General features: G+C 41.3%; 1 protein-coding gene across 1 annotated transcript; it reads left to right on the top strand.

Moving 5' to 3' along the window:
* Nucleotides 1–4,353: 4,353 nt before the first annotated feature.
* On the top strand, nt 4,354–15,609 carry LOC131235092 (single-stranded DNA-binding protein, mitochondrial). The gene is made up of 4 exons (XM_058232207.1): nt 4,354–4,633; nt 4,723–4,949; nt 12,129–12,229; nt 15,084–15,609. The coding sequence occupies exons 1-4, from the start codon at nt 4,397–4,399 to the stop codon at nt 15,161–15,163; spliced, it is 645 nt and encodes a 214-aa protein (XP_058088190.1). The 5' UTR covers nt 4,354–4,396; the 3' UTR covers nt 15,164–15,609.
* Nucleotides 15,610–16,374: the final 765 nt, after the last annotated feature.

Here is a 16,374-nt window from a genome sequence, read left to right as displayed (position 1 = left end):
TTCATTTTGCGAGTACATTTTAGGGCATTAGTTGTTATTGTTCAATCATACATGAGGCTACACATATTAAATAGCTTATATTTAATCAAATGTACGATATTATGATTAGTACTAAATATGCTAGTCATACTCGAATCAACCAGACACTTGTGACCCTAAGTGCCAAACTAAACATATTAGGATCAAACTTAGGAAGGTTGATATGACTATTAATTTACCAATGTCACGATCATCAATTGATTTTAAATGGGAGGGATAGTAATTCAAATGGAATCTTTTTGTCTTACCTTAAGGACTTTTTTCTTTTTCAACAATGTTGCGGTTCAGGTTTCTTATTAATATAACAATGGGCAAATAAGATAAAATGAATAAGGTTGATCACCAATTTTATTGATTTGCATATAGGAGCAATCTAATTAACGAATGAAATCAAATAAGTATATAATAATAAAGAAATTTTTCTACAACTACTTATGCGGATAAAACAACCAAGGTGTGCAGTCTTCAGGATGTGTCTAGTATGATTTACCAGGGATTCGATGATCAGTGGGATCCAATGACATAGGTCATGAATATTTAATTTTCTCATAGAGTATATTGCAGCGATGACGTTAAATAATGACATATCTAAGCTAAACTAAATATTTATGATATTTATCATCGTAATTGAATAGAAGTAGAATATCCAATCTAAAACTAGGATACATAGTATTGCGTTATAAAGATTGATTGATTGTGTATGACAACGATCTGGATCTCTTCGTTGAGCATTGCTTTCATATGCTTGGGGAGGTAGTGGCCGCGATAGATTTGGATAGTTGACGGTGTGTGGAAAGTTTAATAGAATTTCCACGTGACTTCACTCTTGCACTTGTAGGTGTTGCTTTTGGTGAAACTGTATCATTTAATGCATGCTTAAAGACTTACTTTGATGTGATTTGCTTGTAAACAATTACTTTTATGTGTGTATCCAACTCGTTGTTTTAAATTTCATTTACATTGCATATGACATAGTTGTCACGTGGTATCTTTTTAGATTGATTGATTTAGACACGATCAGTCTAGTATTAACATGACAAAAATTTGGCAGAAGTAAATGTCAAGTGGACTACTTTCCAACCCATGGCTTGTCGATAGACAAAGTATGCTTCAGTACCGAGGTTATGGGTTCAAGTGCTCATGTGGCATGCGTAAAAGAAAAACACCCTTGAAAACTTCTCAAAGCCCACTATAACGTTTATATGGCATTCAACTAGTTGACTTAGGCACACAAACTCGATCAAAGGGAAAACACAAACATTAGCTTGATCTAAAACTTTTGTAGCTCCGATGCAAAAATTGTAATTACTTTCTTCAGCTTTCGGAACAAGGAAGTGTCCCTCTAATTATGACTATAGTTGTTTCGATTACTACTGAAAAGTAAGGTAATCATAATTTGGAGCCTAGTTCATTTGCATCATCGGTAGGGTAAGTAGCCGCAATTTAGCCATTTTATTATTACATCCTGTCTCAATAATATATACAAAGACTACTTATTTTGTTCAATATATGTTGTGCATGTTTGCATCTCCCTATTATTGTGTGGGTTAAGTCAAATAAAGTATCATAAAAAATCCGTCATGTTCAAATTTTGCTAGTTTATATCTAAGTGGCAAACATTGTTGTCAATATGCAGGGTGCATATAGATGCTTTGTCAAGTTCAAATACCATCATGATTAAATTGTAATTTTCTTCCCTACCATTCTTATTGAGGGTCTAGCCAACAAAATGCAATTACAATACCTTCAAGCTGGAAATTAATTAAAATATGACTGTATTTTGAGAGATAATTCCTCACAATGAATGAAATATTATAAATTAAAACTATTAATTAGTATGTAAGATCTTGGCTATTTCTACGGACGAAATCTATTTTACAACATTCATAGTCACATTCTACAATAATTTGGCTAATGGTTTTTTTTTTTTTTTGGCCCACAATCCTACTACTATGTAGCCCACAATCCTACTACTATGTAATAGGCCTCAAATTCTACGGGGCTCGGTAACTCAAATATCATATCTAGTGTATTGTTCCAGTGAGTGCGCACTTGCGTAGGTGAGGACAAACATTATGGTTGTATATGTGCTAGTTATGCACTTTGCACTCCACACGACCGAACCATCGTGAGATGGTGCGATTGTGGCGCGGGAGGTGCAAAATGTGAGATATAGACAACTTATATAAGTTTATGGAAATCGTCTAACCATCCGTTGTAGAGAATGGCTAGAAATTGACATTGATTAATGCCAACGGAAAAAAAAGGCAGCCATTTAGTGATCCAAACAGTGAGATCCTTAATTCAATAGTTTGAAATGTTTGGGTTCATGAGCCGATGAGAAACGTTTTTGCAACATTTTGATCTTTAATCACCTCAAGCGCAACAGTTCACTCACTCCATCTATATAAACCAGACCCATTTAGGTCCAGAGCATAAAAAATCTAATATATCTCATCTATAATAACACTGGGTGTTTCTTGTTTTATTCTAACAAGTCCGTAACACACTTTATTTTATTTTAACAAGTCAGTAACACACTGAGTACTCAAGCTCACTAAAATCCAAGTCTAATTACTTATTGAGTTTACCAAAGACAATGAGCATATTAGTTGATTTCCTAAGACAATCCCATCATAATTTCTATATGCATGCATGATCAAGCAAGGCTTGTAGAAGCAATTCGCTTGCAACCCGCCAACGATCTCTAATATAGAGGAGATGGGGGTGCATTATGCTTCAAGGACAATATATTTAATACATGATTTAATCTAATTCTAAGCTATTTTTCTTATTTATTTTTCAGTATCTAAATTATTATTATTTTAAAATATTTTCACCAACACTACATAATGGACACCCCACATCAAAGGCGAGGCTCACACAATGAGCAATCCACATCAAAAGCTAGCCCCATACAATAGAATATGGATGTAAGGGGGATTAAATTAACTTTGGTAATAATTACTTATAATATCAAATATATTTTCCTACTTTTTCTACTTTTTGAATGATAAGCATGTGGTTTACCAAACACCCCCACATAAGATTTAGCAGCAATGGTCATAAGAAGCCATAAAAGTAACTTCCGTCCATACACCTTGAAGGCTAACAAATAAATGATATGGAGTAAAACAGTCAGTAGTCCAAATTCAAAGGGAGAAATCGTTCTATTAATATTATTTCTCATTCCAGGCATGGGTCAGATTACGGAAATCTGGATTGCCGTACAATTCTGCCACGTGCACGGTTGAAACAGAGATTTGGCTGCTGATCATCCATTCATTTTCTTCCACATTCCCCTCTGTCCCACCAGTAAACGGTGACAACCATCTGTTCTTTTGGGACAGGGTATTTTCACCTGAACCCCACCTGATAAGCGCCCCAGATTTTTCACACGTAAGCCAAGTTCATCCCAAGAGGACCAGAATCCGAGACCGTGCACATGCGGTCAACAGTTCGTGTGTGTGACATCCACTCTGTCTATCAGTTGCATCACCTCATATTAGGACCTGCGAACAAAAATTACGCTGATCAAAATCCAAGGTGGGCCACGCCACAGGAAACAGTGGGATAGACACACTCACTGTAGAAACTTTCATGGAGTCACCGTGTTGCTTATACGCCATCCAACCCGTTAATCTGGCTATCCCCACAGGGATGAAAAGACATTCTAGAAAATCAGCCTCATCGAAAACTCTGGTGGGCCACACCGAGTGTATTTAGAGATTTTTAGTGTGATTTATAATTGTTTCCCTGGTGCGGTCCACCTGACTCTTGGGTCGAAGATATGAACATGAGGTATGTGGGCCCACCATGATGTATGTGTTTTTATGCACGCTGTTCACCCATTTTTTCAACTTATTTTAAGGCATGAGCCCAAAAAATGAGACTGATCCAAATCTCAAGTGGACAACACCATAAGAAATAGAAGGGATTGAAGGCTTATCATTGAAAACTTTCGGGGCAAAGAAGTTTTGGATGAAGCAGATAGTTGTATTTTCCCTGAGTCTTACTTTATCAACGGGTTGGATGACAAATAGACATTGCAGTGGGCCCTAAGAAGTTTTTAATGGTGTACGTGCAATCAAAACCGTTTTCCTTTAGTGTGGTCCACTTGATATTTGGATCATCCTAATTTTTTTTCTTACACCCTAAAATGACATGAAAAAATTGGTGGACGGCGTGGATAAAACACATACATCATGGTGGGGCCCACAGAACTTTGACAGCAGCTAGCTGGCCGGTGTTGAGGTCACTAGCCAAACCGCGTCCGAGGGCTCTGGTCCGTGCGAAAGGAGGGGGTTTTTAAGGGTTTAAGCCCGAGGCAGAAACATACTTCAAATCTCTCTCTCCAATGGCTTCTTCCTCCCTCTCCATAAGACGCCTTCTCTCTCCTCGCTCCGTTTTTTCCTTCCCAAAATACCCTTCCCGTTACCCTCTCTCTCCTCTCTGCACAAAACCCGACACCGAAGTGTCGGACAATCCGATACCCGACATGCCCGATACACCCGACACTCACCCGGCGACCCTCCAACGACCCCTCTCCTTCCAAAGACCCCTCGAAAACAACTTGGACCCAGGGGTATACAGGGTAATTTCATCAAAACCCAGGGTCTCTTCTGCTTTCCCTTTTCTCAACCCATTTCCCTTCCTGGAATTTGATCTTTCCTTTTTTGGCAGGCGATTTTGGTGGGTCAGGTGGGCCAGGCCCCGGTGCAGAAGCGGCTAAAGAGCGGACGTACGGTGACACTTTTCTCGGTTGGGACGGGCGGGATCCGGAACAACCGCCGGCCGTTGGATAACGAGGAGCCCAGGGAGTATGCCAATCGGTGCGCCGTGCAGTGGCACCGGATCACCATCTATCCAGAGAGACTGGGTGGGGTCGCGCTGAATCACGTGAAGCCCGGGTAAGATCGAATTCGAACCGATCATCTCCTTTTCTGGGATCCAATTCCGTCTGTTCGATCTTTTGTAGTATGAAATATTATGGAAATGTTCTGGGGTTTAATACTCAATAATGAAATTCTGCTATCAGTGAATTCTATAATTGGATGGAGATGAGCAAGCCCTGCTGGCTTTTGATTCTTTTCGGATGCGGTGGGATCATGTGGGTCCCAGTTATGATCACTGTTAGGTTCTTTATCAGACGGTGTTTGCAGGATTCACACCAATAGGGGAAATTTATAGTGGGTGGTGCTTTGAGTTTTAGGGAGGTGGAAAGTGGGGCCCACTTATGAATGATTATCTGCATTTGGGTTTGAGCGTGTCCTGATAAGGTTTGCCCACTCTTGATAGATTGGGCAACATATGTAGATTCTTTAAAGGCTACCGATCTTAGCTTTATCGGAGTCTAGTCAGTCTGCTTTCTCAGTAGACTTTCTCCCTTCTTTTTTTTTTTTTTTTAATATCTTTTTCTGCTTTTAATATAAATCGTCATCTTTCAAAAAAAAAAAAAAAAAGGTTTGCCCACAGTGAAGATTCAGTATTGGTGGACCTTATAATTGGATGGTGACAAATGGGCTCTTGTTTCTTTGAATTTTTAGGATGCAGTTGGATCAAATAGGTCCCAATTACTATCACCGTTGGGTTTATCGGACAGTGATATGGTTTACCAGTAGATATGATACTCGTGTGGATATGGAGAACTCTTTCTTGGGACAACACGAGTTGCATTTCGCTGTTTTTTGAAATTCTACTAAGAATAGAAATTCTTTCTTGGGACAACACGAGTCTGCTGCCCTCTCATCTCTTCCATATTGCGGGATTTTTTCCATCGATTCAGCATTAGTGGGTGTACTCATGAAACCGCCTCTTCCTTATTACTGTACTGGCATGGGTTTGCACTCGGGAAGATCAAATTGCGGATTTGGAGAATGGCGATCCTCGCCATTTGGTGGACTGTTTGGACAGAAAGGAATGACCGATGTTTTAATAACATCCAGTCGTCGGTGCAAGCCGTTGGATCTCGGGCCAAAAATCTTCTCTTCGAATGGGTTGTTAATGTCTCCTCTCTAAAGGGCTGTAAGCTTCCATTCTTTGGCGTGTAACTCTGGCTCTGCCCTCTCAGCAGAGCCTTTTCTTTTTCTTTTCTTTTTCTTTTCTCCTTTTAATAAAATCGTTACTTTCCAAAAAAAAAAAAAAAAACCACTTCCTTACTATTTGGTGCTAATGGTAGATTGTTTCCCTTGGGCCTGTTTGTTTCAATGTAAGTAAATGTAATTGTATGGTAAAAGCATCATAATTACAGCTATTCTCTGTTTGAAAAGAGAGGAATTACTCCAGTAAAGCTCAACCTTATTTCGTCATCGGAACTCTGTGGGCCTCATCATGATGTATGAGTTATATCCACGCCATCCATTCATTTTTTTTTTTTCCAGATCATTTTAACACATGAGCCTGAAAATGGGGCAAATCCAAAGCTCAAGTGGACCACACCATAGAAAACAGTGGGTTCAATGGTGGCGTCATTATTCCCACTGCTTCCTATGATGTGGTCCACTTAAGCTTTGGATCTGCCTCATTTTTTGGCTCATACCTTAAAATAATCTGAAAAAAATGAATGGACGGTGTGGATATAATACATACATCATGGTGGGGTCCACATAGTCTGCATTGCTTTTTGAGTCAAGATCTATCAAAACGTGTAGATGTCAATATCATACATTAATTGCTATTGACATTTACCATTGTAGTTAATAAATGCTAAATTCATGAAAAATATGAGTAATTACGTTGAAACAAATGGGCCCTAAAGTTTTATTTCATTTGACACTTTATGCAAGACATCATAGTTGGTCGTGGTCGTTGTGTTACATTTTTAAACACGGGTGCTCTGAAGGATGATTTTTCTTCTCATTTTTGTGCTGTTCCTAATGACATGTACATGGGTTTTGTGAAATTTATTGATGGATTCCATGTAATCAGATTGCATGATTCGGAATCCATGGAAGAGTAAGGACTCCATGTCACATGTTTTGTAATGATAACATGTTGTTACTAGTTGCTGGATCCCATAATGAAATTGTACAGATAATACTTCCGTGCTTGTTCCCTTGAATTGTTGTGACGATGCTAGTGTAAGGCTTGTTAGCCAAAACTTGATATACACAAGGTAGTAGAAAGAGGGTGTCTGTGTTATTTTGGGTACTTGAGTGAGAACTGCTTGGGTGGATGATGCAGTCAATCAAAAGGATAAATGGTCGCAATCGATTGCAACTTTGAATAGAATAGTGTACGATAGACCCAATTGGTTTGTCACCAGTCACCCAAATATTCTAATCTGCAATATTATTCCACAAAAATCAGCAATTGTATTGTATGTAATTTCCTAAAACTGTAGACTTAATTATATCTTTCAACGGGAAAAAAAGAAAGAAAAAAAGAAAACCGTACACTTATTTCCAGCAACTAGAATTAATTTACGACCAAATACTATGGATTTTGAGACAATACAATAGATTTCCAGCAGAAAGGAGAAAGTTCCAGCAACATCCTCCACAGACTATGGTTCAAGTTGAAGGTTCTAAAAGGGTGAGAGGAAGGCCTAAAAGGACGTGAGTGGAGGTAGAAAGAAAAGATTTGGTGACCTATGATTTTAACTGAGAATATGGTCCTTGATAGAGTGGAATTGTGGTACAGGATTCGTGTTGTGACCCCAACTGTTGGGATAAGTCTTAGATGATGGTGGTAATGATCATGGTCTGCATCAGCAGAGATTGACACTCCAGATGTTAATTAAGTCTCTTGCATGAGCTTATAATGGTTGTAAGCAGATGAAAAGGTTCAATCCCCTAAACCCTATGATGCATATGTTGTATTGGAGTATGGGACACAAATATAGTATGGGTAAGTTATGTATCTTTGAGTTTCTAGGTATCATAGCTCCGAGTTGAGGTCCTGACCTATGTTACTTGAATACTTCAAAATGATCATGGTGGAGATTCTTGCACGTAAGTTTTATGGATGAAAGTCTTTGCTAAGAGCCTAGGACATACCTCCGTTGCTTATCTGACAGTATTCGAGCGGATCACATTGTCTGGTTGACAATGTACATTTTGAAGACTCTTGTAGACATAAAGCTTAAGCAGTCCACCAATGAAAATGCCCATTTAGGCTATGTTATACTTGTTGGCATCTTGAATCTTGTGTTGGCTGGGGAAATTTTGTATTTATTGGAGTGACTCCAAATCAAATGGCTGAGTCAATAAGGTGAAAACAATATGTCTATACTTATTTATTTATTTATTTATTTATTTATTTTATTTTTAAAATTTTATTGGGTGTGAATTACATGTAGATATTCTTTGGACCAATGGTCGCAGAAGCCCCATCCCATTATCTGGGGCGAAGTTCACTTGGACCAATCCAATCCAGACTGTACAGGTTTCTAGTATCTCCTGAGTGGATCGAGGCCTTCCCCTCAGTCCTTCAAATTGCTCTCCCAAGAACTACCTCATATCATTGTCCTCTGTTGCTTCTGATGGAAGAAGAAAACTTGGGTCCGAAACCATTCAGATTCAACTCTTCCTGGCTCAAAATAGATGGCTTCAGTTCCAAGATAGCAGATTGGTGGTCGAGTTTTCAGGTCGAAGGTTTTGCAGGTCATAAGCTCATCTGCAAACTCGGACTCCTCAAACTTAAATTAAAGGAGTGGTTACAGGAGGAGTTCCGTAAGAGAGAGACAGAATCGGAATCCCTCCTTTTGGAACTCCAATGTATTGATTCAGAGACTGAAGGCAATCCAATTTTGACAGATATCCTGGGCAGGCGAATCCAAATTATCCAGTCCCTATCGGTCAGGGCATTGGAAGATGAAGCTTCCTGGAAGCCAAAATCAAGAGCCAGATGGATAGCCGAGGGTGACAAAAACACCAAATACTTTCATGGTATTGCCAACATGCATTCCCAATCCAAGGCTATCTTCAGTATCACTGATAATGGAGCCTGCATTGAAGATAAACAGGTAATAGTGGACCTAGCCGTCAATCACTTCAAAGCCCTTCTTTCTTCTGAAACCTGGGCTAGACCGCGGCTTGACTTAGTCCACTTCATCAGACTGGAAACCACTGAAGTTGAGCTCCTCGAATCCCAGTTCACAAAAGAAGAGGTCAAGGCGGCAGTAGACTCTCTGGGAGGAGACAAATCCCCTGGGCCAGATGGATTCTCGATCATCTTCTTCCAACATTTATGGGATGTCGTCTGTCAAGATGTTTTACTCTTCATCCATGAATTTCACAGCAGAGGCAGACTGTCGAAAGGTCTCGGAGCATCATTCATTGCCCTCATCCCCAAGGTAGCCGGTGCAAGCTCCTTGGTGGACTTCAGACTAATAAGCCTGATTGGGAGTCCGTACAAAATCCTGGCCAAAGTCCTCACCACTCGTCTATCGAAAGTCATCAGAAAGTTAATCTCTCCCAACCAGAATGCCTTCATCAGGGACAGACAGATCATCGATTGTGCCCTGATCGCTAACGAAGTCCTCTACTCCTGCCAGAAGTCAGGTCTTAAGGGCATCTTCTGCAAACTGGACATCGTCAAGGCATACGATCACATCGACTGGGGCTTTCTCTATCATATGCTCACTCGTATGGGCTTTGGGGTCAAGTGGTGAAGGTGGATCGATGCCTGTATTGGCTTGGCTCACTTTTCAATCCTTCTTAACGGCTCTCCCAAGGGCTTCTTCAAGAGCTCGAGAGGGCTGCGTCAAGGGGATCCTATATCCCCTCTCCTTTTTCTCATAATAGGTGAGGCCCTTTCCAAAATGCTGTCTAAAGGTCAGGATGAAGGCATCTTGAGAGGAATATCTATGCCAGGGTTGTCTCCTCCCATTACCCACATTCAGTTTGCCAATGATACACTCATCTTCTCCGAAGCAGCTGCGATCTACATCGAAAACCTTCACACGACCCTTCGCTATTTCAAGGCAGTTTCTGGGCTGAGAATAAATATGGCGAAGTCGAAATTGTTCGGTGTTAACGTGCAAACAAAGGATCTCCACAGCTTTGCCGGTACCCTTAGATGCCCAGCAGATTCTTTTCCCACTTCGTTTGTAGGTCTTCCTCTTTCCATAGGCCCTCCCCCTAAATTACTGTGGGACAAGACTATCTGCAAGTTCTAGAAATACCTGGCAAGATGGAATGTCGCTACTTATCCTTGGGAGGCCGGCTAACCCTTATCAAGGCAGCCTCTCCAATCTTCCTTTGTACTTCATGTCCCTGTTTAGATGCCCTGCTTTTGTGTTGTAGTCCATCGACAACCTTAGAAGAGACTTTCTGTGGTACGGGAAGGAAAATCAGAGGAAGATCCATCTCCTTGATGGAAAGAAGTCTGCAAGCTCTTCCGGGAAGGCGGTGCAAATGTAAAAAACCTTAAAATTATGAATCAGGCCCTTCTCAGTAAGTGGACCTGGAGATTAGGTGCTGAAGGTGACGCCCTTTGGACCTCGATAATCAAAGGTAAATATGGCTCCTCCCTAGGTGGTTGGTGGACCAAAGATTCTTCTTCCTATAGGGCCTCCTACTTATGGAAAGGGATTCTTCGGTTGAAGCAGGCAGTCATCCAGAATATAAGTTTTGAGCTCGGCCACGGATTCGCCATCCGTTTTTGGGAAGATCTATGGGTGGGTGAAGAATTGCTGCAAACCCGCTTTCCAAACATCTTCCGGCTCGCCCCAGTCAAAAACATCTTCATATCTGACTGCTTCTCAGTCTCAGCTGCCTAAACAGTTTGGGATGTGAGATGTTCAAGAAACCTCCACGACTTGGAGCTATCTGAATACATGGAACTTCTCGATTGCATCTCCAAAGCTACGCCGCTCCAATCCTTGCCCGACTGACTTATCTGGAGCATGGACGCTAGACAAATCCAGCTCGTTCACGGTCAGGTCCTTCTATTCCCACATCATGCCAAAATCGCATCAGTCTGTCCCTGCTTCCCCCTTCATCTGGAGGTACCCTGCTCCCCCAAAATTCATCTGTTTTGGTTGGCTGGCTGTTTTGGTTGGCTGGTGGGTCGTAATAGAATTTTAACAATAGACAACCTCAAAAAGAGGGGAATGCAGATCATCAACGTCTGCTTATGCTGTATGAAAGAAGCAGAATCGGTGAACCACCTTCTGGTGCACTGTCCCTTTATTGCCCAAATCTGGGCCGACTTCTGTCAACGTTTCAAGATTAGCTGGTGCATTCCAGATTCGGCCCTCAACTTTCTATCGACATGGCAAGGGCTCAAATTAGGAAAAATCAAAACGTCTATTTGGAGAATGGCCATATTAGCAATCTGGTGGTCCGTATGGGTAGAGAGAAATGATAGATGCTTCAATGACAACTCCCCTTCTGCTAACGCAGTCGGTTCTACGGCCAAAAGGCTGTTATTTGAATGGGCGGTTACTGTAAAGGGGTTGAATGATTGTGATCTTTGTTTTCTAGGCTGTTAGTGGCTGTCTGCTACCTCAGCAGATTTGCTTTTCCTTTGTGCTTTCTGTATTCTCTCCCCAATTATTTTATATATTATCCTGTTGCTTTTGAAAAAAAAAAAAACATGTAGATATTCTTTAACATATCCATGCTACAAGTTTCCTCATTTAATATGCTTCAATCTCATTATATTGCATTTTACACGTGTAGAATATGTACATGGGTGTGTTCTGATGTACAGAAAATTGCAAACGGAATAGATGTTTTGGTAGATTGGATGGTTAATGTTCTTCTGTGCATTTGGGGCTGAACTGCGTTGTATGTGGTTATTATTTTCCTCCTTTCTTTTCCCCACATCAACATCCATCGTGTTTCAGGTCCTACCTGGACGTGATGGATGTGCATTTGGGCATAAATGAATCTCACCCGCTTTGCTTCTCTAGGGAGATCCAAACTCCATAAAATTCTCTAAAACACCTTAATGTTAGTGAAGAGAATTTTTGTTTCTGAGAACGTTACTTGTTGATTGTGAAACAGGCTCAAGTGTTGCATCCATTGTTTATTAAGCTTTCTACTTTCCTTTAACGTGTTCCCATTTGAATGTATTTCCTGATCCAAATAAGGTTCCTTCTTTATTGATTGCAATTCAAATGCTTTTTGTTTCTGCTGTAGGTCTATTTTATATTTGGAAGGAAATTTGGAGACCAAAATCTTCAGCGATCCAGTGACGGGCCTTGTTAGGCGTATAAGAGAAATTGCTATACGTCGAGATGGTATGTGCTTCTCTCTCTTCATCCCATTGCTTGTACATTTCTCTCCAAATCCGCTTATCTGTATTCAAGCTAGATAATGGAATACTGACATGATGTTCAATGCTATCTCAATTTCATTTCATTTTTGCACCATTCAAATTCGGGTCTGATTCGAGAGACTCTGGTTCTTAGCCACTAGTTTGGTATTTAGAGGTGGTGTGCATGAGCAGTTTCTTTATTAAAAGTGAAAAAAGGGTCGAAAGAACTATGGAGATCCTTAATCACTGCCACATCATGCCCACTCTCTGTTAAAAAAGATAGCTATAATGCATGCATCATAATGGGGGTCTTGGCTTCCAGTTTACTCCCCTGTGATTTTACTCAACAAAGCAAGAAATATACAACTTCATAATGTTGCTCACGCCTCCTACATAGCTATGACGCATACATCGTAATAGGAGTCTAGGCTTCCTGATTATGCCCTTTGTAGGGTTTCTGATGCATAGGCAGCAACACCTTGAATTTTCATTCACTGCTGATAAAAGTCAGATGTACTTTTGCTGTTTTTGAGTGGCACTGTTCCCTGGTAATGGCTTCGGGCCTTGCCTGCGCAGTTTAGGTGGAGGGCGAAGAAGGCCTCCTCCTAGGAAAGCCCAAGCCATCAATGAGATACCACTTTGGAAGAACTAGAATTAAAACCTTGTGACAGGACCTATGGGCCAAGGCATAGTCTGTGGTAGACAGTTCCTATGAGGCGGAAGCAATGGAGGCATGCATAGGTTTCATCAGATGGAATGGAGATTGGCTCGAGTGCGAAGGCAGAAGGGTGCTTGACTGCTTGACCCACCTATCGCGCGGGCCTTTGCAAGTGCTCTAGTTTTAGGACATCCTCCATATGTTATGGGTTTCTTGGAATTGATATTTTTATCATGCACTTGTGGTCAATTTTACCAGGGTCTAGTTCGAGTTTGTGGTATAAAACGTCGTTGAGGCCTTTCGCAAAACCTGAATTCCAAGATGCAAAAATATGGCTTACAACAGGCACTGTGTGCAAACTACACTGCATGCCTAGATGCCTGTAATATTCTGTTAGTGTTGTGTCCATATTGGCATAATATACATAACTCATATATACTATATAGCATTTTGCTAATGGAGCCACCTTCGTGGGGACGTTAACGTCCCCAAGCCTTTTAAATGGCACACGGTGTGACCTATTGTCGATCCAAATGGCTTGTTCATTTATACAACTACTTTCGTTCGCATTACTTTGAATGATTCTCAGAGAACAGGTTGGATACCTCAGCCTCCTCGTTTGCAAGAACCGGTCGATATCCCTGAGCAACCCATTTCAGGCCTATGAAGCCCGATAAGGCCAGGCTCAACATGGCTGTTTAAATTCAGAGCCAGGCTTGGGATTGGTCATTTGTAGCCCCGCTTGGCTCAGCTTTCTTGCTTAAAGCACCCGTATAAAAAATCCTAATCCTAGATAGCTTGGCCGGCCAACCGTAATCCCATCCCCATAGCCATACTCCCTCCCTCCCCCTTTCCCTCCATTTCACTTCCACCATTGCTGACATTTGTGCACACCCCACCACCACCACAAAAAACCCTAATCCTAGATAACTTGGCCAGCCAACTGTAATCCCATCCCCATAGCCATGCTCCACTCTCCCTCTCACCTTCCCTCCATTTCACTTCCACCGTTGCTCTCCCCCCCACCCCCCCATGCCAATATGAGACAATCTGCTTTACACTTCCCTCAATGTCCAGACCGAACTGGGTTGGCATTTCATGCCTGGAAAACCTGGCCAGGCTGGCTTGGGATGGTCAGATTTATGGTCAGCTGATAGGCCCAGTTTGAAAACCTGTCCCAGCCCAGTCCATTGCTACCCATAGGTGTAAGTGCTCAAAGGCATGCCTATCATTGGTGAAAGCCTCTTCCATGGGATGGTTTATGGCCTAGTAAGTTTTGATCGTACCATCGGTATCTCGCCCCTTGTGGGCTTTCCTGCTCCTCATCATGATGATTATCTAAGACTTACCTCGACTGATTGGGTCGGCTAATGGATTCTTTTCCGCCATTCCACTCTATCAAGGACCATATCCACAGTTAAACCATAAGTCATCAAATCTTCTCTCAATATCTCTACCCACATCCTTTTGGTCTTCTCCCTTGCTCTTTTAGAGGCCTTCAACTTGAACCAACTCACTCTATCACCCAAAGTTTGGTTGCATTTGCAGTTCAATTTTCGGAATATCAATGAATATTTCTGATTGGAGCCATGCAGTAGGCTCAGATGTGCCCCACTGTACTTCACCAATCAGCACCGCCGTCCTTTTTTAACAGTACCCACTGCATGTAGTAGAGGAATTACTTGTGTAAGAATTATATGATCATTGATTCGAGAATATTCATAGGATACTTGGGTCTCAAGTTTTCGGTTTGTAAAAGTGGGGCCATGATTCACTAATTCAGACCTTTTTCTGTTGTCCCACTATAAATGGATTATGCCCCTAGAAGATCTTAGCCACCAATATTGGGCATTTTTTTAGTGATTGTAGACAGTTGCTGCATCTCTTCTTAACCATCTATTTACAGGTCACAAAATGAATGGTTAGGGTTGTCCTACCAAGGATTCTTTGTGACAGGGCCCACCCACAGTGGGCCTGTGGATCAATGGTCGTGACCAACCATAGGCTTCACTTGGACAATCTGAAAATCAAGGATGCTGTGTATATCCCTGGGCAAATAATCATATCATTCCTCTTATTTTGTAGAAGTGGATGGTTAGTGTTAAACTTGTTATGGGTTTCTACTGGCATGGTTGATGTCGCACATGAGCTCTAATGGGATTGGATAAATCATCCACAGGTCGCCTTGTATTTCTTGGGAACGAGACCAGCGGTGGGCAGCCAGCTGAAAAGGACTTGAAAGGTGTAGGCTATTATTGAAGCCCGAGCCCGACGAAGTCTTGGACAAAGCATCAAGACAGCAATTAAAAGAGGGTGGCTTGAATCGTAATCGACATGTAAGTGAAATGTCAACATATCATTGATACCCAAATCATTCTCCTACCAAATTTCATCTTCAATCACGTGGATGCGTATGTATACCAGTAGAGCTGGATGTTGCCATACCAGTAGAGCTGGTGTTTGGCAACATCCTGAAAACGTTGCTGAAAACTGATACCTAGTGCATGAATGGTGGAGATTTTCTCTGACATTCCTTCACTATGCACAATCTGTTGTTCTTCACAGACTTCTTGTAAAATTAGATCAGTCCAACCTTTTCTTTTGTTTTATTTCCCATTTTTCTAGGACAGCTATTCCAACTTCTTGTTTTTTTCAATGGCAACTTTTTAAGCTTTGCAAACAGAACGGGCTTACAATTCAGTTGACTTGCCTGCCTTGTGTTTCTTTAGCATGATTTTCATTTTCGTCGTGGGGGCGAAAGACTATAGTGTGATTTTTGGTTGTAGAAGTGAAATATCTTTAAAAAATAAAAAAACATTCAATTGGCGTTCTCATTCACATTTTTATTAAGAGCCATGCTTTTGTTTTCTGCGCGAGTTTCGAATCTTAAAGGACCATCATGGTTCTAAATGTCTTCTGAAACAAGGCATCAGATTGAAGTGGGATGGAAATGAATCGAGTAGGAGCGTATTGGTTTCAGTCTCCAGGTGGGTGGTGATCGAAAGTTTCTATTTAAAACCATTGAGGACACGGCCAAAGGAGGAAAAAAATCTACATTGTATTTGTATTTTTTCATGGAAGTATCATGCAAGGGGAATCATCAGGTATGTTCAAAACTAATGTTACTTACTATATATTTGAACTATGGGGTCCACCATGATGTTTGAATTCCATCCAACCCATCCATTAGTTGCACACCCTAGTGTTATGGGTAGATTCCAGAATGCAGCTTGATCCATGTCTCAGGCGGGCCACACCAAAGGGAACAATGAGTGAACATTGGTGAAGGAGACAGCCGCCGTAGAAACTTCCAGATGGAAAGTGGGGTCCACCGTGTTGTGCATGCCACCCAACCCATTTGCGTGCCCCACCAGGATGAACGGGCACATTGAAATTGAAGCCGTTCCAGCAAGTGAATATATAGGTTTTATGCATGGGATGTAGTGAGGTGTCTACTGGTCGGTGCTCTG

The sequence above is a fragment of the Magnolia sinica genome, chromosome 19, assembly GCF_029962835.1.
Source record: "Magnolia sinica isolate HGM2019 chromosome 19, MsV1, whole genome shotgun sequence".
Classification (NCBI taxonomy): domain Eukaryota; kingdom Viridiplantae; phylum Streptophyta; class Magnoliopsida; order Magnoliales; family Magnoliaceae; genus Magnolia; species Magnolia sinica.
The sequence above is the reverse complement of the archived record's forward strand: the minus strand, read 5'-3'. Positions and strand labels throughout refer to the sequence as shown.